Source organism: Amorphotheca resinae (genome assembly GCF_003019875.1).
Source record: "Amorphotheca resinae ATCC 22711 unplaced genomic scaffold M430scaffold_9, whole genome shotgun sequence".
Classification (NCBI taxonomy): Eukaryota; Fungi; Ascomycota; class Leotiomycetes; order Helotiales; family Amorphothecaceae; genus Amorphotheca; species Amorphotheca resinae.
In genome coordinates this window covers 714742-741115 of record NW_020194479.1, presented here as the reverse complement: position 1 = coordinate 741115, position 26374 = coordinate 714742, and the positions used below count along the sequence as shown (strand labels likewise).

General features: G+C 47.9%; 12 protein-coding genes across 12 annotated transcripts in view; 8 read left to right on the top strand and 4 right to left on the bottom strand.

The window, feature by feature from the left end:
- Nucleotides 1-214: 214 nt before the first annotated feature.
- M430DRAFT_89735 (hypothetical protein) lies at nt 215-997 on the top strand (the record flags this gene model as incomplete). Its single annotated transcript, XM_024869656.1, has 3 exons — nt 215-289; nt 394-608; nt 658-997. Coding segments are annotated over 3 exons (630 nt in total), but the record flags the coding sequence as incomplete, so codon positions are not given.
- A 1256-nt stretch (nt 998-2253) lies between these two features.
- M430DRAFT_143514 (hypothetical protein) lies at nt 2254-3874 on the top strand. Its single transcript, XM_024862831.1, has 4 exons — nt 2254-2314; nt 2387-2641; nt 2714-3047; nt 3101-3874. The coding sequence occupies exons 1-4, from the start codon at nt 2285-2287 to the stop codon at nt 3718-3720; spliced, it is 1239 nt and encodes a 412-aa protein (XP_024718982.1). The 5' UTR covers nt 2254-2284; the 3' UTR covers nt 3721-3874.
- On the bottom strand, nt 3854-4887 carry M430DRAFT_143510 (hypothetical protein). The gene is made up of 2 exons (XM_024862830.1): nt 4722-4887; nt 3854-4643 (listed from the first exon to the last, which is right to left on the bottom strand). The coding sequence occupies exons 1-2, from the start codon at nt 4791-4793 to the stop codon at nt 4203-4205; spliced, it is 513 nt and encodes a 170-aa protein (XP_024718981.1). The 5' UTR covers nt 4794-4887; the 3' UTR covers nt 3854-4202.
- A 291-nt stretch (nt 4888-5178) lies between these two features.
- M430DRAFT_105723 (hypothetical protein) lies at nt 5179-7110 on the top strand (the record flags this gene model as incomplete). The annotated part of the gene is made up of 3 exons (XM_024861024.1): nt 5179-5400; nt 5453-5530; nt 5956-7110. 3 exons carry the CDS (start codon nt 5179-5181, stop codon nt 7108-7110), a joined length of 1455 nt encoding a protein of 484 aa, XP_024718980.1.
- Nucleotides 7111-7622: 512 nt separating this feature from the next.
- M430DRAFT_105960 (hypothetical protein) lies at nt 7623-8893 on the bottom strand (the record flags this gene model as incomplete). The annotated part of the gene is made up of 3 exons (XM_024861042.1): nt 7623-8410; nt 8460-8709; nt 8765-8893. The coding sequence occupies 3 exons, from the start codon at nt 8891-8893 to the stop codon at nt 7623-7625; spliced, it is 1167 nt and encodes a 388-aa protein (XP_024718979.1).
- A 223-nt stretch (nt 8894-9116) lies between these two features.
- M430DRAFT_36189 (hypothetical protein) lies at nt 9117-10605 on the top strand. Its single transcript, XM_024866887.1, has 4 exons — nt 9117-9348; nt 9399-9473; nt 9528-10129; nt 10179-10605. The coding sequence occupies exons 1-4, from the start codon at nt 9332-9334 to the stop codon at nt 10415-10417; spliced, it is 933 nt and encodes a 310-aa protein (XP_024718978.1). The 5' UTR covers nt 9117-9331; the 3' UTR covers nt 10418-10605.
- Nucleotides 10186-11843, bottom strand: M430DRAFT_60159 (hypothetical protein). The gene is made up of 2 exons (XM_024868845.1): nt 11650-11843; nt 10186-11601 (listed from the first exon to the last, which is right to left on the bottom strand). Exons 1-2 carry the CDS (start codon nt 11763-11765, stop codon nt 10566-10568), a joined length of 1152 nt encoding a protein of 383 aa, XP_024718977.1. The 5' UTR covers nt 11766-11843; the 3' UTR covers nt 10186-10565.
- A 141-nt stretch (nt 11844-11984) lies between these two features.
- Nucleotides 11985-14252, top strand: M430DRAFT_143496 (hypothetical protein). Its single transcript, XM_024862829.1, has 7 exons — nt 11985-12255; nt 12306-12506; nt 12564-12895; nt 12949-12989; nt 13042-13116; nt 13165-13407; nt 13458-14252. Exons 1-7 carry the CDS (start codon nt 12178-12180, stop codon nt 14114-14116), a joined length of 1629 nt encoding a protein of 542 aa, XP_024718976.1. The 5' UTR covers nt 11985-12177; the 3' UTR covers nt 14117-14252.
- A 327-nt stretch (nt 14253-14579) lies between these two features.
- Nucleotides 14580-16524, bottom strand: M430DRAFT_106447 (hypothetical protein; the record flags this gene model as incomplete). The annotated part of the gene is made up of 2 exons (XM_024861083.1): nt 14580-16354; nt 16464-16524. The coding sequence occupies 2 exons, from the start codon at nt 16522-16524 to the stop codon at nt 14580-14582; spliced, it is 1836 nt and encodes a 611-aa protein (XP_024718975.1).
- Nucleotides 16525-17186: 662 nt separating this feature from the next.
- M430DRAFT_36183 (hypothetical protein) lies at nt 17187-18669 on the top strand. The gene has a single exon (XM_024866886.1). The coding sequence runs from the start codon at nt 17418-17420 to the stop codon at nt 18393-18395; it is 978 nt and encodes a 325-aa protein (XP_024718974.1). The 5' UTR covers nt 17187-17417; the 3' UTR covers nt 18396-18669.
- Nucleotides 18670-21002: 2333 nt separating this feature from the next.
- On the top strand, nt 21003-22814 carry M430DRAFT_20895 (hypothetical protein; the record flags this gene model as incomplete). The annotated part of the gene is made up of 3 exons (XM_024864391.1): nt 21003-21012; nt 21074-21090; nt 21141-22814. 3 exons carry the CDS (start codon nt 21003-21005, stop codon nt 22812-22814), a joined length of 1701 nt encoding a protein of 566 aa, XP_024718973.1.
- Nucleotides 22815-23472: 658 nt separating this feature from the next.
- M430DRAFT_36182 (hypothetical protein) overlaps nt 23473-26374 on the top strand; it is a 4011-nt gene continuing 1109 nt past the window's right edge. Inside the window, exons 1-3 of the mRNA XM_024866885.1 lie at nt 23473-24169; nt 24218-24526; nt 24576-26320. Of these exons, the coding sequence (XP_024718972.1) occupies nt 23547-24169; nt 24218-24526; nt 24576-26320 (2677 nt within the window). The 5' untranslated portion in view covers nt 23473-23546. The remainder of the gene's footprint in view (nt 24170-24217; nt 24527-24575; nt 26321-26374) is intronic.

Genomic DNA, 26374 nt, shown 5'->3' with positions numbered 1-26374 from the left:
TCTCCCTCATGAGCCAAGAATAGTACCTCGAATTATCGGCGGGTTTCGAAACAGTCAACAAAGGTTCGCCTACCAGCCAAGCCAAGTTGTGCGACAGCAGACAAGACAGCGCTACATCCTGCGATAATTGCGGAGTCTGGTCGCAGCATCTTCTTTCTACTTAAAAGGTCTCTCTACCCGCGAAAGACTCAGTACTCAGTAGCATATCGCAAAAATGACGTCCTTTATCGCAAAGTACATCGGCAAGAAGTTCCTGGGAGAATCTCTTCAGAATAATTTTGGCCAAGAGGTAAGTTGCTCTGTGCTGGCACATCTGCCATAAATTACTCTCCTCCTCGCGATTTGTCTCCTTCTCTCAATTACTCTGCTGATGATTTTTTGACAATTTTATAGGATCCGTATTTCGAGACTGTCCCAGCCACACGATTAGATGGCAGACCTTCAAAGAAGGGCAAGAAGAGACGTAAGGCATTACCAGCGGGCATATCTGAACATGATGGGAAGGTCCTCACGAAGGTTAAGAGGAGGGCATATCATCTCGACATGAGCCTCTGTAATTGCTGCGGAATTAGATTCGGTTGGAGCTCACTCATTGGTATTATTCCAGGGTACGAAACAAACTTCTTTCCCATGAGACAGTTACTGACCCCAATCTAGCTTTGGCGATATCCTCGATGCATTCATGGCTCTCATGGTTTTGAGAACCTGCGAACAAATCGAAGGAGGGCTTCCAGCAGATGTAAAGACAAAGATGTACTTGAACATAATTCTGGATTTCGGTCTTGGATTATGTCCTCTAGTAGGAGATATTGCAGATGCCCTATTTCGTGCCAACACCAGAAATGCTGTTGTCCTCGAAAAGCACCTCCGCCAGAAAGGGGCCAAAGCTCTTAAAGCGCAAGGCCACTCGACGCCTCCAGTTGATCCGAGTGATCCCAACGAATATGACCGGCAGTTGAGAGAAGAACATGGCCCGCCGCCGCAGTACACCGGTCAAACGACGCAACAAGATAGACAAGCAGAGAATCACGGGCAGACGCACTCTACGCAGGCTCGAGTTCATCAAGAGAGAGGTGGCGGTTGGTTCAGTGGATTTGGAAGTAAGAAGAGAGAGAGAGATGTTGAACATGGAAGTGAGCTACAAATGAGGGAAGAAGCCAATCCTGCTGTGGCAACTCGCCCGAATTAAGCACCTTGCCGGAAGCAACCCACATTTGAATAGACCAGACATTGATTGTTGGTGTGTTCGGTATTGGGCAACTCTGGAAGGAGATAATGATACCAGGTACTGTGTTTGGATGTAATTTCTCGCGATTTCTATCAACATCGCGATGTTTTGAGCGGGGCTCTTCATGATTTTCTGTTTGATAATTACAGTACTCGTCATTATGAGAACGATAATCCTAAAAAGAAACTCGATATCCCATTATTTAGCCCCGTAGTGGCTTGGACTATTGCCTACGCGGTACAGAATCCGAATAATCATCAAGTGCTCTCCACATAATGATCAAAACGGGCTGATTATCACCATGATTGACTCCACTTTGAGACGCGTGTTGTTTTGATTGACAAGGATTAAGATCTGATAAATCTTCTTGGCATTCACGGGTCACGAATCGGCATATGCAGGTTGCTCTAGGGAATGTAACGTGTTTAGGTATATTTTATCATAAAAATCCATGGGCTAGATATGATATGTGCACGGATGGAAACCAGCACAATGGATGATATATATCTAAGCATAATAAGATCGGAAATCGACTTTCATATAGAATAGAAGATATACCTGATGATGTATTATAAGGATATATAGCTACTTAAATTCGAATTCCTCTCAGCCTTTATGTAGGACATCGTCGTCTTCTTCTAGATAAGGGATTGCTCGCATACCGCGGCGCGTCGCGGTTTCGCGCTTCTCTGCTGAGTATACCTATAATTAATACTTTTCTTGCTGTAAATTTGATCGCAGTTATAAGAATGTGTCATGGTAATCATCAGCTCATTATATGTAATCGCGTCCCTAGTCACAACAAGGCCAGCCTCCCATGTACCAGCCTCGCATAAACGCGTGAGGCCGCGACTTCGCGTTCGATATAGCGCGACTTAGCGCGATTTGGAAATGTTTTCGCTCACGTGATTAGGCGAGCTGCAGGTACATATGAGGCCCGGACGCGCTCCCTCACTCCTCTTCCTTCTTCATCACGAACAATACTCAGGTTCTCAATACTTGTTCTCAATTATATCCTCTCGTCCCGTACACATCCATCACTCTACCTTCATCAACATGTCCACCCAGGTCACTCCTTCAAAGACGGTATGCAGGCTCCATTGCCACTTCGATCTCCACCATCGCGTCACCTCAGTTACTAACTTGAGTTTACTATAGGCCGCCTCAGCCATTGAGGGCCTCAAGATGAGCGAGTCTCCTGTTAAGAAGCTTAACTTCCAAGCTGCCGGCAAAGAGAACGTTCCTTTCGATGCTGCCGCGCCCGTCGACATCGAAGTCAAGAAACCCATCGTGGAGGAAGCCAAACAAGAGAAGCCCATTGTAGCACCAACAATAAAGCCAGAGGAAGCAGATGAGCCTCTCCTGCAAGAGAACCCTCATCGCTTCGTGCTCTTCCCAATTAAGTACCACGAGGTTAGTGTCGCGTCTTGAACGCGTTGAACGCGTTACGCGTAAATTGATTCGACTAACAATCTATTACAACAGATCTGGCAGATGTACAAGAAGGCCGAGGCATCCTTCTGGACCGCCGAAGAAATTGATCTCTCCAAGGACCTTCACGATTGGAACAACAGACTCACCGATGACGAACGTTACTTCATCTCACATGTCCTCGCATTCTTCGCAGCATCTGATGGAATTGTCAACGAGAACCTTGTCGAGCGCTTCAGTGGTGAAGTTCAAATTCCTGAGGCTCGATGCTTCTACGGTTTCCAAATCATGATGGAGAACATCCACTCCGAGACCTACTCTCTCCTCATCGACACCTATATTAAGGAGCAAGCCCAACGATCATACCTTTTCAATGCTATTGATACCAGTAAGTTATCTTTGCTCTTCTATCACTGGCTACTTGCTGACGCGTCCACGAAGTTCCTTGCATTAAGAAGAAGGCCGACTGGGCAGTCAGATGGATTCAGGACAAGAACTCTACCTTCGCCCAACGTCTCGTGGCATTTGCTGCAGTCGAAGGTATCTTTTTCAGTGGTTCCTTTGCGTCTATTTTCTGGTTGAAGAAGCGAGGTCTGATGCCCGGACTCACCTTCTCAAACGAGTTGATCTCGCGTGATGAGGGCCTTCACACCGACTTTGCTTGCCTTCTCTTCTCGCACTTGAAGCACCGCCCAAGCAAGCAGGCCGTCCAAGCTGTTATCACCGAGGCCGTCGAAATCGAGCAAGAATTCTTAACCGAGGCCCTTCCTTGTGCTCTTCTCGGTATGAACGCAACTCTCATGAAGCAATACATCGAATTTGTTGCCGATCGTCTGCTCCTTGCCCTCGGAAACGAGAAGGTCTACAAGTCTACCAACCCATTCGACTTCATGGAGAACATCTCCCTTGCTGGCAAGACCAACTTCTTCGAGAAGCGTGTCGGTGACTACCAAAAGGCCGGTGTCATGGCCGGCACCCAGAAGAAGCACGAGGACACAACAGCGCAGACCGACGCCAAAGCAGACAACGGCGGAGATTTCAACTTCGACGAAGATTTCTAGACTTCTTCGCATCAAGACCTGGGCTCATTGGCGTTATGAACTCTATTATGTACAGTATTCATTGCACTGGATATTCTTTCCTTTTACGAGTCCTTGCAAAATAGATGGCGAGGTTGCTCGGTGCAAACACGGTGCTTGCTGGGTATATCTTCACAAGAGTGGCGTTTCTGGAGTTGGGGCAGGATGATGGATTACGATTCATAATAGGATAACGATATCAGCTGAATAGAAAGAATTATTAAGTTACAAATTGTTCTTTTGATTTTGTACTTTGTATGCTTTGGTGCAATATTCTAGATCTTGATCTCAGAATCCTTCTTAGACACCGCGCTGAAACTCTCCCCAGGTTCGATGAGGTCAGCTCATCCATCTATGTTTCCACTGACCAATGCAAGCTACCTATCATGAGAAATGCCGCGCCTAACGCCTCCCCATGCAACTGCACGCAATCTGCACCCGTCTCATCACCTATAGTATATGCTTCACTTCTTGCCCTTCTTCTTCCCTTTCTTCGCACCTCCTCCGCCTTGTCCGGGCTTCCCAGCCGCAGCTCCAGGCGTCTCCAGCACTGGCGTCGCAACACCACTCCCGCTCTCCGCCGGCGTCGCATCAACCATTGCAATATCCTCCTTGACCTCTGGCAGCCCCGCCATCGGCCTCCCCAACCTTCCCAGGATCTGTATTAATCTTGAGACCTCTGCTGCCTTTGTCGTGCTATACTTAAGCGTAGTGCCTGAAGCCGGATCGTACGTCTTTAATGTGAGGGTCGCGCGAATAGGCTCGGATGCTGGTGCCGGTGTTGTTGAAGGAGCTGAGGCGGGGTCTTCTGGGTTGTTGGCTTTGGTGCTGGGCTTTGGTTTGCGCGATGCGGATTTCGAGGGCTTAGAGGGGTCGAGAAGGGTATATTTTGTTGTGATACGTGTCTGCGAAGGGTCAGAGGGGCTTTCCGATTGGGAGAAAGGCTTATTAAATAAAGGTAAGGTGCCGGAAAGAGGACATACGGTGGAGGGTCTGGCCTGGAGGAGGAGAGTGGATTGCGTGAGCCATGTCTCGGCTTTGTCAAGGTAAGGCATCTTGAATTGATGATGTGAATCAACTGCAGGTTTGGATTAAAAGGCCAAATGGGGCTGTTCTTCACAGAAAAGGAGGGGCCCCTTAGGAGACGATGCGGTGAAGTCAGGAACGGCGAGATGTAAGGCTGAGCTTTGAGAATGTGGGGTTTTGCAAGCGAGCTGGACTTCAACTGCAAACATTGGACGACCATTTAATTTTGGAGATTTCCAAACTTTGCCTTGTTTCCTCTTTTCGCCCGGTAGGGGATACATAACTTTTTATTTGATGCGACGTTTCAGAAGTATGAATAAAGGGACTCTTTTATGAAAATCAACGATTAAAATCGACCTTCTCCACAGACGTATCTATCTAGGGAAAATGTCTCTCGACACCGTCGAGAGAGAAATGGGTTCTCTCGATATTTCGGATTCTTTCAATGGTCATGTTGAATCTGCCAAAGACTATGAAGGCGAATCTCATGTTTTAGACATGCAACAGCGTGCCAGACTACTTCTTGAGGAGCTAGAGCAATTTCAGACGTATCTGAAAGAAAAGAAAAAAGAAGATACTGTACATCTAAGCAGTTTCAAAACCGATGTTCAGCATGAGCTGAAGCTGCTAGAGAAGGTAAGATGCGAGACTCCCTACCCCAAGAAAGCTGTACTCTGACAGGGAACAGTTCTCCAATATGGATGCTACTGATGAAAAGGCGGCACACACTCTCAGATCGTCTAACTTCACTTTCTTTGATTACGTGGTAAGTGTCTGAGATATAAACTCTCCATTTTCTTTGATTTTGGCATGAGCAGTAAGTTTACCGCAGATTTTGGAATATAAGATATCAATTACTGGATAACTTTCAGATATTGATGGTCGCATCTGAAGGATTTCTCAACTCAGTCAATAATTGATTAGAGACCATACTGACAATTACTGAAACAGATTCAGTAGTTGATTATAACTTAAATCTGATTCTTGCCAATGTTCTTCTAATGCCTGTGGAATATCCAGAGATTGATATCTTATATTCCAGTTTTGAGACAGTGTCTTAACGCTGATGCTACATGCTACAGCACGCCCTTCTATAATCCTCTTATTTTCTCCTCTCTTCTGCTTTCTGCTTTCCTCTGGTTTTTATGTCTTGTCTTCTAAGCTGTCGGGCACTGACCTTTGATCATCTAGTGGTCAACTGCAAAGACATGTACAGGCGTGACGGCCATCAGGAAATGGTTTTCTTTGCACCCAAAAGGACGCACTCCTGCCCATAATAGAGCTCAGAACCGATCCTACGTGACAATGGTCGATATCGTTGCACAAAACGGTTCAGAATGGGTCAAAGTCTCTTCGGTCACAGAAAAAAGAATCATATGGGACTTGGCGAAAGCAGGGTATGCAGCATCATCAGATGACGATGATGATTACCAAGAAGAAATCGATGATTCAATTGGTCTTGTCAAGCAGGTCAAAACTCTCATACAAGCTTCTAGTTCAACCAGGGTCAGATATCGACATCCTACTATTCGGCTCGTGTTGCCCCGAGTCCGAAAGGATGGTCACAAACAAGTAAGGGATGTGTTGGACCAGATCCGGGCATTAGGCGTAATTGTGCAAACCGAAGAGGATATACCGAGGTCAGCTCCTGTCGCCGAGGTTCTCCCTCAGATCGCTGCAGATCGATTTGCAAGCTTTTCGGCAACGATCAATTTGGACTGCACGGTTCTCCTCGCATTTGTGAGTGATCTATCACATGGAAGGGTCGAGCCGAAAGATTGGCACAACAAAGATATTGCGAGACAGATAAGGTTGGAAGCCGAGGACCAGCTTTTACCAAATAGCTTATGGCCTGCTTGCGGAGAGAGGAAGCTCGTATGTACGCGTGAAGCGGCCATCAGAATGCACGAAATTGTGAACATCATCGGCACCGAGACCGAAAAGAAACGGGCTGCATTATTAATCGATCAAGGCGACGATGACAAGACGCATTTGACAAGCGCACAACGCATCGAAGAGTTCCAAAAACTCTCGGATTATCAAATTCCCCCGAACTGGAATCTTCCGGTCGCGGTGATTGATATAGACCTCGATTCCATCAAGTCAAGTCTTCCTCCAGTCGTTACAGAAGTCGAGAAACTCTTGATCAATATCAATCAGTCGGTGTTTCTCTACGGTTGGAGCGCAGGCCAGACGACCATGAGTTCCAATGGGAGTGTTGCAAAGAGTATTGAAGCGAAAATCGAGGAGAACCGGGTACATGATAGTGACAGCGGTCCAGATATATGGCTCTGTCCCACTTCGAGATCTTTGGTTGGAAAGGAAAAGGAGAGGAGAAAACCTTGACGAAGTGAGCCACACTTCCAAATATACAAGTCAAAGGCAAAATAAACTTCTAGGAAGGTGTTAACATAGAGTATTATGACCCTGTTGATTTATGACTTGATGTATTTATTCACAGCCTAGGTAGAGACCTCTTATTTGCATCTGTAAATATGAAAGACCCGATCTTTCTCATTCTGCATTATATGAACAGTCAAAGCATTTTCTGCTGTCAGATATTGCTCCTGCATTATGCTGATCAAACCAGCTCCGCCCAGGGCTGGCAGCAATTAAATTTCTGCAGTCTCCGTAACTGTCCATATAGTGCGTATTTTCCCTTGAACAGTCTACTCTCAGGACCGTACATGGCGGTGTCCATACCTGATCCCATCAGGGTGAGCTCCTTCGGCCCAAACTACCAACTGTGGTAGGGGAATTTTTTTCATGCCTAGCCAACTATTCCCTAACGCCCCATTTCTCCATTTGGGTATCTGCAAATTTCTCTTCAAACAGTTAAATGCAAGAAAATCCACAGATCAAGAAGTCATCAAATCCCGATCTGGAACCCAGAACACCACCTCCTTATCGCCCGTCGCAAAGAAGTTCCACCTCGGGTTGAAAGCAACGACAGCCGAGTCACCCTTATATTCCAGCTCGTGGCATGGCTTGAGATTCTTATCTTGAGCTGCAGCCATAGTATCCCAAACCAATACATTTTCTCGCCTTGAGCCGCTGATGACGTATCGTCCGTCAGGGCTAAAGCAACAGTCGCCAGTGCTTGGCAGCCGGTACTCACTTGAGCTGGCATCTATGTGTTCTGGATTGTGTTCGCCAGCAGCTAATCGCCTGGCTCCCCCTCTCTCATCGCGTCGTAGATGCGCCTTCAGACTCCCATCGAAAGCATCTAGGAGGAAGTGGCTGCGGCCAGTGGTTCCCAGTAGCAGGTTTTTTCCATCATTGGAGAACTCTAGCTTATTCCAACCTTTGATGACCGAGTCTTGGGAATAGGGCAAGATATCAAATGTTGAGAAGGGCTCCTTGTCATAGTTTCGGAAATCATACAGCAAGATAGATTGAGCCGTGGGAGATGCTACTGCAAAGACGTTGCCTGATGGATCCCAGGCTGTGAGATATGCGCCATTCAATAGGAGTTTTCCGCATGCGTTCTTGGTAGATACATCCCATATTCGGAGAGTATTGTCTTCGCTGCAGGAGAGGAAGTGATCTTGGCCAGGGTGTAAAGCCAGGCACGTGACGTTCTTCTCATGGCCTTCGAAGTACCGCAAGTAAGAGTTATCATGTGTGGATAAGTATCTTATGGTGTCTAGAAGAATTAGTATACATATAGAAAACTTGCCACGGATAATACGTACTGTTTATCTTAGTACTGGAGTGAATAATGCATCCCTTGGCATGGGCGAACATGGCATGGTTACAGCCATATTTCTGACTTAGGTGAGTCTTGTCGTGCTTCCCTTCAACGACATTATATATCTGCATGCTGTTGTCACTCTCAGAGGTGAGAAGCAGGCTGCCCTGGTCATCAAAGCTGATCGAAAGTATAGAGCTTTGAACTGAGGAAGCTTTGTTCGTGGCAGAAGCTGATGGTTCACGGCGAAAAAGCTTTTTGGGCAGTGTTAGATACCGATTATTATAACGCTTGAAAAGAGAACTCTACCTTAGTCGGCCTATACAAAGGCATCATGTCGGTGAGCTTGGCAGTAGGAGGGATTGGTGTACCTGTTGCGCCATTGGGCTTCAGGCTTAAGCCCATCCCATTGGGAGCGATGGGGGAGTCGACAGCCATGGGAGTGGAAGTCATGATTGCAGCTTGGAATGTCACCTTTCAACCTTTAAGAACTTTATGGTGCAGACAATATCATTCTCTGTTCATCAACCGTACCTTAAGGTAGATATAAAGAGCCGGGGATTCGAGCGAATAAGGTAAGCGTCGCGAAAACCATGGTCCACGTGACCTAAATCTTTGAAGCCGGCTTCGGCAGGCCTAAGTACAGACTATCCCCCGAAATCCGGGGGATAGAATAAGCAAAGCAACAACAAAATTTCTGTGCTACACAGTCAGCTTCAAGAACTTTTTCAGTTCTGCCACTGGATTCATAGTCGCCAATTTGTGCAGATACCGTTGCACTCCCCCTGGGTGGAAATTGCGCGGCCGGAAATATACAAGCTGGCACTCCCCTGAACCTTTTAAAGCCCCTTCTGAGGGCACGAGGGGGTTTTCAAGATGGCTACGACTCTAGGGTAGGCTCCTGACTCGACGTTACTGTACTGGGTCTGACCAGTGTTTCTAGAGCCTTCATATCCGGCGGTATTGCAGCCTGCGGGGCTGTTACAGCAACACATCCTTTCGAGACGGTGAAGATCCGGTAGAGCCCCCTCCAACCCACGTTTGCAACATATTCTGACCGGAAGCGCAAAAGCATGCAACTTCAGGGCGAGCTGCAAGAGAAGGGTGCGCAGCCACGAATGTATAAAGGCCCTATTCATGGCGTCTCGGTCATTGTCCGCAACGAGGGAATCCGGGGGATCTACCGCGGAATCGGCGCAGCATATATCTACCAGATGATCCTCAATGGATGCAGATTGGGTTTCTACGAACCTATACGACGCACCTTGACTACGGCAATCTTTTCCGATCCCAAAACGCAAAGTCTGGGGATCAACATCTTCTCGGGCGCAACGTCGGGTCTCATGGGTGCTGCGGCTGGAAGCCCCTTCTTCTTGGTCAAGACGAGGCTGCAAAGCTTTTCGTCGTTTGCCCCTGTTGGGATGCAACATAAGTACAAGAATGCGGCAGATGGAATGAAACAAATATACAAGGCGGAGGGAGTCAAGGGGCTTTACAGAGGTGTTGGAGCCGCCATGGTGCGGACAGGTTTCGGAAGTTCGGTTCAACTGCCAACATACTTCTTTGCAAAACGAAGACTTGTGAGGCATCTGGGTATGGAGGAGGGCCCTCTGCTACATCTAGCCAGCAGCACAGCCAGTGGCTTTGTCGTTTGCTGTGTTATGCATCCACCAGGTAAGCATAAGTGGGATATCCTGGATTTTTCACACTGACGCGGAATTAGACACAATCATGTCTCGTATGTATAACCAAAACGGCAGCCTTTATCAAGGTGTATTCGACTGTCTCATGAAGACAGTGAGGACGGAGGGTTTCTTTGCTATCTACAAAGGATTCCTGCCCCATCTGGCAAGAATCTTGCCTCATACCATCTTGACCCTCAGCTTAGCGGAGCAGACTAACAAGCTTATGCGGAAGTTCGAGGATAGATTCATTCCTGAATCCCTGAAAGACAAGATCTAGATAGAGGCACTGTTTTTTTTTCTATCCGATGATTTCTTTCATCTTGTAAATATCGAATCTGGTGTATAGAGTAGTCGGGATTCTTGATGGGGGTTCTCTGGAAAATTCGTCCAGAACCTTTTGAGATATTTAAAACGAGCCAATTTCTTCATCCGTTGATTGATCTCGAGCAGCCATAACATAAAATTCCATGATGACCGTTCTCTCCTGTTGGCCTTGAATCTGAGTTTTGATCACCACCCCATCCGTAGATGCCATCAGTGCCTTCCTCTACAGGGAGTCCGCACAATCCGCAGGCTGTAGTGCTGTCGCCATTAAGAGGTTTGAGCTTGCTAGATGTCCTGACAACGTTCGCGACAATGCTTGGGTAATTCTCCTCGACAGATTCAAAATACTGTGCCATGAGATCATCAATGGTAGTTAACTTCGAAGAAGCAGAGATATTAGAGGATGATTCCTGAGATATGATCAAATCGGTGAGGGGAGGCGTGGTTAATGAGCAGAACGATACGAGCTCTTTCTTGAGGAGGTCTCGTAAGGGATAGTTGAATCCAATACCGTACGGTGTTGCTCCATCGGAGACTTGCCAGGGCAATGAGAAGCCACGACCTTTGGCCGTCTCTGTAAGTGTCTTTTCTGCGAGACGGGTGGTGGAGTCCCCGAATAGTATGCTTTCACATCCCGCTTTCTTCGCGACATCCACTAGGAGTCGAGTGAGTAATGTAGAGATAATATCAGCCCTCGAGGTCGCCGATGGCATCAGCCCGATCAGCTCTTGCAATTGTTCCACCTTGGGTCTTTGCGAGTCCATAGATGGGGGATGTTCCAAACCCAAACTACCCCATTTAATGTCTCCCAAGAGCAAGGCTTCCTCGAGTCCAACGCTGGAGTACGTATGTCTCGGGTATCGACTTCTGTATTTCTCTAGCAACGTTGAAGAAGTCTCCCGGTCGGCGGCATCCACATAGAGGTCAACATGAACCACATGTAATTCATAGGCAGCTCTGTTCATCCGGTTGTATTGCCCCTGCAGATGATGATCCAGAATATGCAGCAATGAGGCTGAGGAGGGGCCAAAAGAAAGTGGAAAGAGGAGCTTCTTTGGAGCTTTTGTTGAACCACGAACTCGATATGTTTCCATACGCTTCACAGCCTTGGTCGTAACATATGAAGAAAAGCATCCCCTTGAACCGGTCAGTACGGAGTCTTGCAATCATTTGGGATCAGCGTACTGGCAGACTTGCTCGGACCGTATCCGATGTGTTGCTGGATTCTCGCCGCATCTCTTGCACATGGAGTCCGACCTACTCGGAGGAGCCGCGCCTCTTGGACTTACTGGATCCTCCATGCTGTGCAGGGCAAATACAGGTTCTATGCAAACCTCGCAAATCTTCTCTTAGAAGGATCGCAGGAACAGGTAATGCTTCGTACCTAGTTAGTTATCGTCAAATATTTCTGACAAGGCTTTTGCGCCTCGTCGGTGGTCCGTGCTTCCGGCTGACGGAGCGTATTTCTGTACTGTACGGACTACATGTACCCATCGCTCTTGATTCGGCGTCTCGGAGCTTGAGACTTCAAGAAACCTTCATCATTCGACAGACGTGTCCTTTGATCGAATCCCACCTTCTCAAGGACCTTGTGAACCTACTTTGGATGGACTTGCTTCCTGCGCTCTAAACTACTCCATCTCATCAGATTCTCCCCCGAGGAATAGGAGAATCTCTCGTTTCAGCCTCCCAGCCTCCGCGAGGCTAGACGCAATGATGAGGAACTGGCTTCATGGCCTTCTCCTGCTTGGACTGTCTTGTATGACAGTCAGCGCACTGGAAGTAAAGGTGGTTAGTTAAGAGGTGTACCGTTGCAAAAATACCTCTGATAATCTCTGCAGGACCAGTCCAACGATAATCGACAGGTATGCGCCGGCATGTACAGTCGCAAGGCATGGGGGGGATCGGTCGAGCCACATATACTTGTCAAGTTCAACCAGAACACAGCACCAAATGATACGGACCCAATTGCCAGCATGATAATTTTTGAATGGAAGGATTACGACTTGATTGGAGTTCTGCCAACGGCAGACTCAGCTGTGGTAGGTTCTTGGAAAGGGGCTCTTCAGTATCTCGGCCAGAGTCTAATGCTATAGTAGAAGGAATACATCTGCGATCCGGAAACGATCAATAATGGGTGGTGCAATGAGAATCAGACTGGTCAATTTCTCTTGGAGGAAAATGCAGCCGAAAGGTCGACGAATTTGATTTATACCCAAGCGATCCATTTGAAGGATCCAGGTCTGCCCACTAACTACGAGATCAAGAAGACCGGATACTACTGTGTTGGTTCGGCTGGGTACAATCCTGATGGGGTCGAGTATACCGCGACGGTGGAGTTCCGCAACGCCTATGGAGAGTTGCCGGCCGCTCAGATTGCTAAACTCCCCTTCTACGGTGGGATCACAATTGTCTATGCGGTAATCGGAGCGTAAGTTAAGCAACTGTTCTGAGATGATTTTAAAGCCTCTAATTCGCATATAGATTCTGGGCGTTCCTATATGTCCAGCATAGACATGATATTCGTAAGATACCTTCTGTCCGAGTTTATGCCAAGATGCTTACAAAAGGTCCTAGTGGCGGTGCAAAACTATATTACTGCAATCATAATCTTCCTGATCATAGAAATGTTGATGACTTGGGGTTTCTATGGTATGCGGGCTCAGATTTGTTCTTTAATGCACTCGCTGACAGCTTTAGATTACTTGAATCGACATGGTTCAAATGTAGGCTCCAAAGTTCTGATGATTGTAGTTGCAGTCTTGAACGCAGGACGAAACTCATTCTCCTTCTTCCTTCTTCTGATTGTCTGCATGGGCTATGGCGTTGTCAAGCCAAGCTTGGGAAAGACCATGGTTTATGTTCGATGGCTAGCTGGAGCTCACTTCGTCTTTGGTCTGATCTATTCAATTGCAAGCTTAACGATCACCCCTGAGTCCGCAGGTAAATCAAATTATTCCACATTTCAAGGCATCTTACTCATCAAAATACAGGCATTCTCGTCCTCCTCGTCGTTTTGCCCCTGGCCGGAACGTTGACTGCTTTCTACGTCTGGACACTCAACTCCATTAACCTCACTTTGAAAGATCTCAAAGAACGCAAACAAAGCGTGAAGATGCTCATGTACCGCAAGCTCTGGTGGTGCATCCTCACCTCGATCCTTGTTATCATAGTCGGCTTTTTTGGCTTCAACTCCTTCACCTTCGTCTCAGCCACAGATCCGAACTTCGTACCCTTCCATTGGAAAACCCGCTGGTTCATCCTCGACGGCTGGCTCAACATAGTCTATCTCGCTGATGTCATGTTCATTGCGTATGTCTGGAGGCCGACAGCGAACAACCGCAGATTCGCGATGAGTGACGAGCTAGCGCAAGATGATGAAGGATTTGAGATTGCGGACTTCGGAGCCGAGGATGAGGAAGATGACGAGAATGCCGCTGCGCATAGAGGGGACAGGACAGAGTCCGGACAAGAGGGTCCGAGATATGATCCTCCCCCGGCATCGAACACCGCGAAGGAAATTCCGAGGGAGAGTCTTGATGGAGAGACTATCTTTGCGGTGGGTGATGAGAACGAGGATGGGGAGAGATGGTCGGAAGAAGGCAGCGATGAAGAAAGGGGGAGACTCGTTGGAGAGGCGAAAGATAGCTAGCTGATGTGACTGTTCTCAATTTTTCTCATGATGGTATGTACTATTAGATGTTGGGTTCCTGGGTAGCGTTTAAAACATGTACAATTTCTTTGAAATCATGAAATCCAGAATCGCTCCTGCGATTACGTTATATCCCATATCTCGTGGATTGTGTGAATCTGCTAGCTGCCGTGGCTATTCCTGTGCAAACCGCCTCTAGAGTCTTACACTGAATACTTCTCGTTTTGAGATATTGGGTTTGAAATACTCTACACGTACATCTATCTTCCTTCTGTGCTGATCATACGAAATGCATCCATCTAGGTATGTACCATCAATCATTAACATCTCTTTCATTTCCTTCCCAGTACGATCCTCCATTCCGCATTTGGAGCAAGCGGCTCTCTGGAATCCCATGCAATGCAAAGCAAAGCAATAACAATCAATCAATCAATCAACAGGCTGTCCCAACTCCACTCCATCCTCACTGGTACATATGTTCTCCCGGCGCTAGCGGATCTAAGGGCTGATGCTGCCCCTGCCCCTGAATCCTCTGCTCATTCATGAGCTGAGTTGCCGCCAGGATGTTCGCTAGTGAGTTGATACCCATCGTATCCCCGACGTAGCGCATCCAACGGAGAACGTATTTGTGGACGGCGGGCGTGCTGACTTGCGAGACGCCGCATACGTGGAGTGGCCACAGCAGGTGGTAGCCGCCGATTCCTGGGGCGGGTTGCATGCGTGGGGGAGAACTCGGCGTTTGGGGGCTGGGAATGCCGTTCAGGAATTCGTTGAATGAGGTATCGCTGAAGACGTCTCCGAAGATGGTGCCCGGAGATGAGGTATATGGAGGTGAGATGGGATAGGGGAAGGGTTTCCGTGTCACGTATCCGATGTGTTGGGGAATACTGCGGAGAACATCATCACGCATATTGATGAGGACTTCGGTTGAGTGCTGGAATTTGGCGGTGTATTCTGGGGTCGTGAATCGTGGAGGGATGGATTCAAAGCCTTGAAGGAGACGGGATCTTATGATTTCATTGATCATGATCCGACATGCTCGCATCCAATTCCACATCTGTGCTACCCACTGGTCGTAGTAAATATCGTAGGCTCCATTCCAGATAATCTCCGGATCGGCATCTGTGTGGACCGTCTCATAAAGCCATCCAGATAGAGGTTTTGCGAAGATACTCGCGATTCTGCTGTCAAATATCGATGCCTGAGCGATGATGGCTTCGTTGTCTGTTAATGTTCTGTTTGTGATAGCTGCACGAAAGGCTGTAAATTCATCCATTATCTTCGCAAATTGCAATCCTGGGTCGGATGGAAGGAGGCTGAAAGCTTCGAGCCGCAATTTCATGAGTTGGGGAGGCATTGGGATATCTCGCAGAACGCAACTGATGAGAAGCTGGGAGCTCACATTTATGAACAGACCATATCCCGCGGCAGTTCTGAGTTGAGAGGGGCCCCGAAGTATTAGGAGAGCTGTAGCTCCATTTATGTGCTCTGTCCAGGCCTTAAGAGATAGTCGATTGGAGCCCGCTAAGTTTTCGAAGATACTGACGACCATGATAGAAAGTAGTATGGTATCACGAATTGCCTCTTTCGGAGACCTAAGGGCGGAGTTGATCTTTCGAAGAGCGGTCACATATCCTTGCCGCGCTTGTCTCATTAATTCAGGTGATTTGGTAGTATTTGCACATATGGCGAGGCCAGCAGCTTTCATACTGGCTGTTAATGCGCCGTCCAGTCCACTCTGACGACAGAGCTCTGGAATATAAGAAAAATGGCCATGGCTAGGGCCTGAGGGTTCTAGAACAAAGTTGCTAAAAAAGCAGTTGATGCCAACCTCCTCTGCGGATGGGAGTAAAGAAAAATGAGGTGCTGGAGCTGACTGGACTGCTTCTTCATTTTTATCCGAATTGGTCAATGAGATGATCGAGTTGGCGTGTGCTTCAGGGCAGTTGATGATGGGTGCTCCGGCAAACGACGAGCTAGTGTCCGTTGAAACGTCTGAAAGATCAGTCTCAGGTGCGTGTATACGAGTGGATGTCTGCTCCACATGAGGAGGGGCTTTCGAGTCCCGAGGAGGGGGTAGGAGAGCGGGAGGAGACGAAGACTTCCTAGCCTTGGCTTTGGCTTTCCTGATTACACTACTACTTTCATCCCGGAAAGCCAAGTCGAGTAGATTCCGGTATCCTGGACACTCCTTATTGGCTTTAGTACATTGCCCGCAGGACGGCACTGCCTGATCGCCTGTTGAGTGGCTTGTCAGCCCCCGTCCTGGACGGAAAACAGATAAGGACCAACACAGTTCACAAAGCACACAAAGCACACGATATGAACGCTACAACTCGGCACTCACATCTGATCTTTCTCTCTCTACAATTCCGGCACCCCTTTGAAGGCTTCCCGCAATAGACCATGCTGGAGATAAGTTCTCCCTAAACCAAGAAATCAAGAGACTTTGTAGAAAGGTATCGCAGACAAACGAGAGAAAAGAGGCAATTCAACAAAATAGATCAATATAACGCTCAGGAGATACTGTAGAACTCGAACAGGGAAGTATTTTTGTGATGTGGATTTTGCTTCCCCCGGGATTCTAGGCTCCCCGTTGACAGGCGGTGTCAGAGGAAAAAGCTTCGCAATACTTCGCTGCGCCACCCTTCGGCTGGGAGTCTGGGAAGCTTAGCACTACTAGCCAATTGGAATTAGAAAAGCATATAAAAGCCAAACGCTGTCTTAACGCGGAGAGAGATCATAGAGAGGCTGAGCCTGAGGCGGGTTGGGAGATTCTCGCAGAGCATACCAAAAGAGGAAACGGGCTGGGTAGCGGGTGATGACTAAGGTAAGCTGACCGTCCTCCCCCCCGGCGTGCTAATCCTAAACAGGGGAATCTTAACTTCTTAAGGCTGTGAGGCTTTGAGACTTTGGGAGTCTTTGACATAAATGCCCTGCAAGTCTTTGACATAAACAACCTGTACCCCTGCCTGCCTCTATCCTTGTTTACTTGTATATTGTAATGATCATTCAGATAGATGCCTCCATTGGGCTGATTCGTATGGCTTTCGCGGCGGAACGCTTAATCCTACAACGCACATCATTGCGATGGGGTCGAAAGCCGAGATTGGTTTCGTAGGCAAGTCTACATATCCATAGGTGTACGTATATATATTATCTTTATTCTCCCATTGCTAGAGCTCTCTCTTGTCATTCACGCGTACATCCAAAATTGCACACGGTCCGAAGTCGAACATCAGTTCTCCTACCCCTTTCCCGGACCTCAACTCTACCCATCCAAGCGCCGCGCAGTCTCAAGATGACTCTCGACTATCGCAATGGCGTTTCGATCGCTGAAATCATTGTTTACGTTCCCTCTCTGGCAATTGCTGTGTTTCTCGCTGTTCGCCATGGATTTAACAGAAGCGCCGGCTGGTTATTTCTCGTCATCTTCAGTCTGGCACGTATTATCGGGCCTTGCATGCAGCTTGCTACTATCAGCCAACCCCGGAATATCTCCCTTTACGTTGGTTCGGCCATCCTCCAAAACGTTGGTCTCTCCCCTCTCCAACTTGCGACTGTTGGTCTCCTTAGTCGACTCCTTGACGGCATCAATAACTCGCACCGCACTCCCGTCAACTCACGGATTTTCAAGCTCATTGATATGGTGATCCTGACGGCCCTAATCCTTAGCATTATTGGTGGAGTCCATGCGAGTGACCACCTCTCCCAGACTGGAGTCTATCAACCAGGCCCGTTAAACAAGGCTGGCACAGCGCTCTACATTGTATCTTTCACCGCAATCCTCATCGCTACAATCTTCGTCTCAGTTTCTATCTCGCATGCCGAAAATGGCGAGAAGAGAATCTTATTGGCTGTCGCTATCTCTCTGCCATTTCTTTTCGTGCGACTCATCTACTCTATCTTGAGCACCTTTACCAGAAATAAGGATTTCAATGTCCTCACCGGGAACGTCACTGCCTTGTTGTGTCTCGCCTTGCTCGAGGAGTTTGCTATTGTGGTCATCTACGAGGCTATCGGCCTTACTCTGCCCAAGCTCCAGAAGAACAAAATCTACCAAGGCACCCTACAGGTTGACAGCGCGGATGCCGTTCCATATACCGCGCCATATGATTCTCAATATCAGCGTCAACAACAACCGTCAAAATCTGCGGCCGTCGGACAGACTGCACTGAAGATCGCCAAGAAGACGATCATTGGCAGGATTGTGATGGCGATTATCCGAAGCAATAGAAATAGGGATGTGGAGTTGCAACAGCAGCAATATGGCCGGTAATGAGGGAAGGACATAACCATGTATATATGTGGCACGAGTATATGGCGTATGAGGTTAATGTTAGCATGGGAGCGTTTCCTATACCCAGAGTCTTTGTTTTCCTTTGTTTTCCTGCCTCCAGGCAGAACAATTAGACAAAAAATGATCTAAGCACCGATGCTTTTCTAGTACGGATGAAAGTAAAGGGCCTCCTGAATGTATTCCTCCGGAGATCTAAAAGGTTAAAAGGAAGGGGGAAAAAGACAATATTATAGACCTTAAAGCAACAGTCAAGACATTGAATAGAGTCTTGCTGTTCTCTGAATCAATACAAAGCATTGACTAGCCTATTGAAACACTCCCATCATCGCCGATAGTCCTTATTGAAATCCACAAAGCCGCAAAGCCAGACTATTGCACCGAAGACTCTCCATCACGGTATTGTTGATCTGTACACGTACAAGTTCGAAACATGAATCATCACAAGCACCTCTATAATAGAAGAGGCCATCGAATCTTGCCTTCACATATTCCTTCCTTCGATCTCTTCTTCTCCATCTCCTGTACATAGGTAATCATCATGTCTTCTCTTTGCACCAACTGAGTGTCTGTCCTCTCCATCATGGCCATTTGTTTGTACGCCAGAAGATCGAAGGGTAGGAGATGGGAGTATGTCCGTATGCAGTCATGTAAGCCATCAGTGTTTGGCTTCGCACGCTTGGCCGCTGCAACAGATCGATTATCATCCGACTGGCGTCTGATCCTAACTGCTCATCTTCCTCTTCATCTCCTCTCAAACTTCTCTTCTAATTCAAAGCTTCATGGTGAGGAGGTTGTATCGAGTCTGCACTTACATTGATTGCAGAAATAACATATTGCAAGATGGTGTCTATTGTGAAGATATAGCTCTGTGCAAGAGCAGCCGATCTTTGGGGATTTCATTGGGATAAGTGAAGCAATTGGTATCCAGGTAATGAGGTTGTCTGAAGGTCTATTCCCAGAGAAGCTGTCAAGCCTCCTGGAGCAAAGACACGTCGCGATCGCACTCAGATCTCTCAAGAGAATGCCAAATCGGTATGGCAGATTCTGACTTGCCATTGAGATCATCGAACTTCCCTAAGGGAAACTCTGCGATTGCTCGAAGCTCGTTTGCTTGGGAAAGGTTGAGACGCGAAGAATGAAACCGCAAAGAAGGGGCTCACCAGTAGGTTTCCTACAGTACCGGGCATAGATCTCCTTAACTCGAAAGTTGGTGTTGTTATACGTCCGCTTTGCTTGTGATTCTTTATACATGATTGCCCAAAACTATGGAGGATATCGAAGGCTGGGGGAAGAGTCAAAGTTTGGGAGAATGCTAGTTGATGGAGAGTATGGAGTTAAATAAGACAAGGTGGTTTGTTTATATAAGAAGTCATAAAAGCATCAGGGTACGCGTAAGGTCACGGGCATGAGTGAAGTGTGTACTTGGTTCACGTGGTTGGGGTCTAGAGGTGTACCTTATGTATTTCAATAAGGAGTTTTGTTTCAATTCACCGTGACTCTCGAGCGTGTTGCAGATGGGGTTCCCCAACCCCGAGTACCACTTATGAGACGGTGAGGATGAACTGCGCAAGTGGTTAGGTTCGAGCTCCACTGGGGAACCTTCGGGTTGGAGTTGGTAGGTCATCAAATCGAATCTTTTGCTATTTTTCACCTCGCCCTTGACGCGCTTTCAATTATTATCATATTATGAAGTTTTGGAGCTTTTGAAGCTCTTGGTTTTCGCCTAGGGGCGGTGACGTGAGAGCGGACGAGGAGTGAAGCTTGCTTCGAATTACTGCCGGCAATTCACTCTTGATGCAAAGAACATTTATCTTGCCAAGCCACTTCTCCTGAAGTTCAGTTCAATCTGATATATAGAGGAGCTATTGACTAGCTATTCTCTCCACGCTTAAGATGGATGTCTCTAAGCATCTAAGGCGATGATATATAACAGCCAAAACTTGAAGTGCATATGCTCAAAACACAAACATGACTTCTTGAGTTCCATACACAAAATGTTAAAGACAAAGGTTTAAGACTCTTATGCGGCTTTCAAGTCGCAACATAGGAGACAATTGCTTGCCTAGTCTCAGAGAGATATTCTCCAAGGTAAAGGTAAGGTAAGTTGAGTATCGATCGGGAGGCTAACGCTAAGGATCATGGGCATAACACACAAAACATTCTTGGTGTGTAGGTATCATTCAAAACAATCAACACTCCTAGTAAAGCAAATACATTGCAGCAATTATAACCACCTCAATCAGTGTCCAGTAAAAGCACATCTTAGAGGAGTTTGATCGCCCTCTAGGAGAGCTCTCTTGTGAGAGGGATGGCCCACTAAGGTATAACCTAGTCATCACATAGAGTCTATCACTCCCAAAATAAACCTTACTTGCTTTTAAACTACCCAAGTACAGACTACTAAAGAAATCAAGTGTATGATCTGCTGTTGAAAGGGGAGGTGAAGTGAAGTGTGGTTAAAGGGGGTCGCTTACCTAGTAGGTTGATGTATGAGATAAAGTTTAGCGCTAAACCTAAAATGTTCTCCATTGTTTTGATAACCCATCGCTCCAAAATCGTGGAGACCTTCAAACCTCAAAAGTCAAGATGGGAAAAGGTGAGTCGCATTCCTGCTGATACAGAAATAGAAGAGATTTACTGATCGCGCAATAAATCAGGTACTGATAAGCTCTATGTATGTCTACCTCGCAAGTTCAACCTGCATTTGCTAATCCAAAATGCTAGATCACACACTCTGAACATTCCGCTAGCGCAGGTCCGAATGCCTCCCAGAAAGCCGCGGACGGATCATTTAGGAGGCTACCTTTCAATTTCTGCGCCGCAAGTCTGCAGCCCTTCAAACATCCAGTCTGCACAGCAGAGGGCACGATATTTGATGTCGAGGTCATAAGTCAATGGTTAGAAAAGCACGGGACGAACCCAGTAACAGGGAAGCCGCTCAAGGACAAAGATTTGATCAAGCTGAACTTTGCGCGCAATGGGGATACGGACGCAAACGATGGTGGTGGAGGGGCCGGTGATGGACTTGGGGAGATGGTTGACCCGGTCACATTCAAGGTTTTCACAGACAATACGCACATAGTCGCTATCAGACATGGTAGCGAAGCAAATGTATTTGCTTGGGAAACTGTGGAGAGGTTGAATATCAAGGCCAAGATGTGGAAGGATCTTGTGGACGATCGAGAATTCGGCAGGTCCGACATAATTACCCTCCAAGATCCGCAGAATATCGAGAGCAGGGACCTCAGCAAGTTCCAGTTCCTAAAGGAAGGGACCAGCGTTTTAACTAAGGAACAAGAGGAAGAGAGGAAGAGTGGTGGCGTGAATATTGACGCTTTGGGTCGCGTTGGAGACAAAATCTTGAGGGCTAAGGAAGCAGTCGAAAAGGCAAGAAGAGAGAGGGCTGCCCTCGGGGATGTAAATCGCTCAAAGGCAGTGACGAAGACTAGCTCAGGCCACACTACACCGAAACAATCAATGTTACAGGAGAAGAAACTGGCATACAACGCAGCACAGTATACAACCGGGAAGGCTGCAGCAAGTTTTACGAGTACGGGTCTGACTCCAGAGACAAGCGGTGAAAGAGCACTACTCACCGATGAAGAATACATGCTCAAGCCTAAGAGGGTCAAGATTAAGGGATATGCTAGAATCGAGACGAATCTAGGTGCGCTTAACATTGAGTTGCAGACCGAAACTGCCCCCAGAGCTGTGTGGAATTTTGTACAGTTGGCGAAAAAGGGCTACTATAATGGGATCAAGTTCCATCGGAATATTAGGAACTTCATGATCCAGGGTGGTGACCCAACTGGCACCGGCAAAGGGGGCACGAGCATCTGGGGCAAGAATTTTCAAGACGAGTTTGATGGGCCTTTGACGCATGATGCAAGGGGTATTGTGAGCATGGCGAATAAGGGAAAGAACACAAACTCGAGTCAATTCTTCATTACATACAGGCCTGCAAAACACCTTGATCGGAAGCATACCATCTTTGGCCGCGTCGTTGGTGGCTTGGAAGTCCTACAAAAGCTCGAAAATGTTCCCGTGGATGGATCTGATCGGCCAATAGATGACATTGTCATGGAGAGTGTCGTGGTGTTTATCGATCCATTCGAAGAATTCCAGAAACAAAAACGCGAAAAGGATGAGGCCGAGAAGGAGAAGGCGGAGATCATGAAGCAAGGTGGGACAGAGGATGACAAGACGACCTGGACTGGTAAACGAATTCGAGATGATGGGACGGTCGTTCAGAGTGGGCAATCCGGCGGTGTTGGGAAATACCTGAAGGCCTCCGCAGATACAACTAAAAGCCAAGGCGTCATCGAAGAAGATGTATATGAGGAGCCTGTGAAGAAGAAAATCAAGTCCGGAGGATTTGGGAACTTCGACAACTGGTGATGTAGGGATCCCGGGGCAGGATTCGAAAGGGGTCTCAAGGACCAAAGAATGCAAAACGCAGTGACCAAAAAGTCTCAGCCTCCAAGTTCACATCCGCTCTACGAGGTCCCTGTCGGTTATAAAGGAACTCGTTATGTGACCAAGCAAGCCAGAGACAGAAGGCTTCCTGGTAGCAGGAGCGGATTTGCAAGAATAGGGCCACGTGACTGAGGGGGAACTGAGGCTCGGCGGCTACCTATCTCGCTATCTACCTATGTGCCGGACAACAAGTGCGCGCGAAACCAGGGTTTATGCCACTCGGGGAAGCCTTCAAAAAATGCAAGGCAAATCAACTGTACCATAGCCAAAATCCTGTGAATCTATGGTATACCTTATCTATCTGTAGTGTACAAATACTCAGGATTTACCAAATAGTTACCTAACTATAATATTCTTGTTGACCCCGCCTGACTAAGCAGGTTTTTATCTCGTGTGATACGAACCCAAGACCAAGATGGCAGGTTAAAAACAAACGCTGAAGAACCAACCGCAAAAAATACCCTCGTTTTATACGCCCATTTTCTGATCGGCACGAAAGATGCGGCGATAACCTGCGAAAAATAGAGGCCTGTCTTATATCTGATATCGGAATTTTAAGTTTCTTGCCCGCACGGAGCCTCCGAGACAAGACGTCGCCAGCCTAACCCGTCGCAACCCGAGGCGCAGCGAGATATAGCCCACACACTTCTGACCATGTCGGCGACAGCGTCGCAATACCAACCGCGTCCAGACACCTCTGACGGACCCAACAATGAGCCGCCCTCAGTTGAGCAGAAACCGCCACAGCACAAACGTGTGTACCAGGCTTGCATACCGTGTCGGCGGCGCAAGGTCAAATGCGACTTGGGAAGTGTTGACAATCCAGGCGATCCACCATGTGTGCGATGTCGAAGAGAGAGCAAGGAGTGTTTCTTTTCCGCGACGAGGAGGAAGAGGAAGAACGATGATGGTGGCGAAGGCAGTCTCGACGGCTATGACTTTGGGGACGACTACATAATTCGCAATGGCAGAAAGATGGTGCACACCTCTCCGCCAGGCTCGATACGACAGTCCTCGATGGGCGCTCCGAGCTCTTCTCGATCGGCAGCGCCATATGCGGATGGAACTCCTCTGCCGGGCCCCCCGTTGACTCCTGGAGGGTCGATTGGAAGATCGCAACCTCTGCGACGACCTCAGCAAGCTTCCTCGGACACGTCTCAACGTGACCGTGGCTCCAATGAGCAATTGGAAAATCTTGAAGCCCAAGAGGTCATGCGGAGGGAGGTTTACGGACCGCACGATGCACTGGACCTTCTATACAAGGCTGCAACGGATAGGTACATGGTTTCCATTTGTCGAGGGATCATGAACTAACGCCTCTATAGTCCCGATCATACGAGACACGCTAGGAATAGCAGTAGCCAGCTGCCCCCTATGTTAGGGAATAATAGTACTGGAGATCAGAGTCAACAGTCACAAATGCGAAGCTCCAATCCCCCTTTTCAATCGAACAACATGCGCCCTCGAGACGTGCAAGACCCCGCCATTGACCCCGCCCTAGTTACGGAAGCGACAGGTCGACCAGATAGAACCAAGGATCAAGGTTATAAGGATGCTATCAAAGCTTGGTCTCGATTTAGGTTTGTTCGTGCCGGGTGGTTTACACCCGCCGAGGCTATTGATTACATTGATTAGTATGTTCAAATTATGCTTCCACAAGTATTTAGACTGACACTGTCTCAGTTACTACGAATATCTTTCTCCTTTAACACCAATTTCACCTCCTACTTTTCAATACCCTGGGACTCATCCCACACTTCTCACCGAAGAGCCTATCCTTACGGTCACCCTCCTGACGATAGCAACACGTTATAAAAAGATTCCAGGTACAGGCGGCCATTGCAGATCTCACGCAATTCACGAGCAGTTATGGCCTTACCTTCGAGGGATGATTGAACGATGTTTGTGGGGCCAAGAGGCATTTGGTGGTGGGTTCTGTGGATCGGGCGCCGAAGCGCAAACCTCGAGCACAGCACCTTGGCGAGGTCTGCGGAAAGGCAGTCTTCGGACACTTGGTACCATCGAAAGTCTCATGATATTGACAGAGTGGCACCCACGTGCACTCCACTTCCCTCCTCCTGAAGCCACAGACGAACTGATGATTCCTGCATATGACGCGCCGGATACTTACAGTAACTATGACGAGGAGAATGGCCACCGATTGCCTGGGGGTGTAGGTGGTAAGAGGATTGAGAGTTGGTTAGAACCAGCATGGAGAAGTGATCGAATGTGTTGGATGCTATTGAGCAATGCAATGGGCCTCGCCTATGAACTAGGGGTCTTTGACAACATCGAAGAATTATTGGCAGAAGGAGGGGAAATGACAAGACCAGAGTACGAAGATGAAGCATATCGATTAAGAGCTGCAAGGATCAAACGATTGCTGCTAATCTACGTCACGCAACTCGCTGGCCGCCTCGGATGGACAAACATGGTCCCTGAAAACTTGCGAGACAGAGATCCAGTTTTTGCACCGCGGAAGAGGAAGCTATCATTGGATGGGAAGACCCCTGAGACCAGCACCAGCGTCTCAAATACTTTCAACTACATACCCGACTTGGAACTCGACGACCAAATAATCCACTGTTGGGCAGGAATCAGCAATACGATGCGTCTTATCAACGAAAAGATATTCAAGTCCAGGCAGTATACGACCAAAATCATACAAGATGGAAGTTATATCGAGTTACTGAAGGATTTTCAGCCAATGCTCCGCACCTGGAAGGCAGAATTTGAGCGGTTTCGCCTCCCTCCGTATATTCGACACATCCTCACTATTGAGTATGAGTACGTACGAATATACGTCAATTCCCTGTCTCTTCAGGCTGTTGTCGAAAGATGTACAAACAACGCGGGGAACCAAACGGCGGGCAATGCGGGAAGTGGGTCGGCAGCCGGAGCGCTGCCGCTATCCCCAGAAACACAGAACTACTATGGGAAATTACCGCTCGCGAGACTCGGTGGATTCGGTGCAGCAGATCAAGGTTACGTGAGAGAAGTTGTTGACGGATGTCGAAACCTCCTCAGGACGGTTGTGGAAGGACTTCTGCCAGGAGAGTATCTCAAGCACGCTCCTGTTCGGACATATTTCCGCATCATCAGTGGCGCAATGTTCCTACTGAAAACCTTCGCACTCGGAGCATCGAAGCACGATGTTGAGATCAGTATAGGTCTGATGGACGCCACCGTAGATGCACTCCGCAACTGCGTGGTGGACGATGTTCATCTTGGCATCCGCTTTGCCGATCTTCTAGAAACCTTGACATCTCGACTCCGAAGCCGTTTCATCAGCGCCCCCACCGGCGGGAGTGCTAGTGCGCGAAGCCCAGCCGCGAACCAGGAACCTGCTGCGAAGAGAGTCAAGGCAGAAACCAGAGATCAGATCCGAGAATGGAACGCAGGAACTCCAAACTACAGTAGCACTGGACGGTAACCGCCCCCCCNCCACNCACACACACACACACACACAACAACACACACAC

What these genes read in the sequence shown, in the direction of transcription:
- M430DRAFT_143514 (XM_024862831.1), top strand. Translation starts at nt 2,285, where the DNA reads ATGTCCACCCAGGTCACTCCTTCAAAGACG. An exon ending in TCCCAATTAAGTACCACGAG is followed by an intron (nt 2,642 to 2,713) that starts GTTAGTGTCGCG and finishes CTATTACAACAG; the next exon opens with ATCTGGCAGATGTACAAGAA. An exon ending in TTTCAATGCTATTGATACCA is followed by an intron (nt 3,048 to 3,100) that starts GTAAGTTATCTT and finishes GCGTCCACGAAG; the next exon opens with TTCCTTGCATTAAGAAGAAG.
- M430DRAFT_143510 (XM_024862830.1), bottom strand. Translation starts at nt 4,793, where the DNA reads ATGCCTTACCTTGACAAAGCCGAGACATGGCTCACGCAATCCACTCTC. An exon ending in TCCAGGCCAGACCCTCCACC is followed by an intron (nt 4,644 to 4,721) that starts GTATGTCCTCTT and finishes GACCCTTCGCAG; the next exon opens with ACACGTATCACAACAAAATA.
- M430DRAFT_36189 (XM_024866887.1), top strand. An exon ending in TTCGAGACGGTGAAGATCCG is followed by an intron (nt 9,474 to 9,527) that starts GTAGAGCCCCCT and finishes GAAGCGCAAAAG; the next exon opens with CATGCAACTTCAGGGCGAGC. An exon ending in CTGTGTTATGCATCCACCAG is followed by an intron (nt 10,130 to 10,178) that starts GTAAGCATAAGT and finishes ACGCGGAATTAG; the next exon opens with ACACAATCATGTCTCGTATG.
- M430DRAFT_60159 (XM_024868845.1), bottom strand. Translation starts at nt 11,765, where the DNA reads ATGGAGGATCCAGTAAGTCCAAGAGGCGCGGCTCCTCCGAGTAGGTCG. An exon ending in CGGTCCGAGCAAGTCTGCCA is followed by an intron (nt 11,602 to 11,649) that starts GTACGCTGATCC and finishes GACCGGTTCAAG; the next exon opens with GGGATGCTTTTCTTCATATG.
- M430DRAFT_143496 (XM_024862829.1), top strand. Translation starts at nt 12,178, where the DNA reads ATGATGAGGAACTGGCTTCATGGCCTTCTCCTGCTTGGACTGTCTTGT. An exon ending in CAACGGCAGACTCAGCTGTG is followed by an intron (nt 12,507 to 12,563) that starts GTAGGTTCTTGG and finishes ATGCTATAGTAG; the next exon opens with AAGGAATACATCTGCGATCC. An exon ending in GATCACCCCTGAGTCCGCAG is followed by an intron (nt 13,408 to 13,457) that starts GTAAATCAAATT and finishes ATCAAAATACAG; the next exon opens with GCATTCTCGTCCTCCTCGTC.
- M430DRAFT_36183 (XM_024866886.1), top strand. Translation starts at nt 17,418, where the DNA reads ATGACTCTCGACTATCGCAATGGCGTTTCGATCGCTGAAATCATTGTT.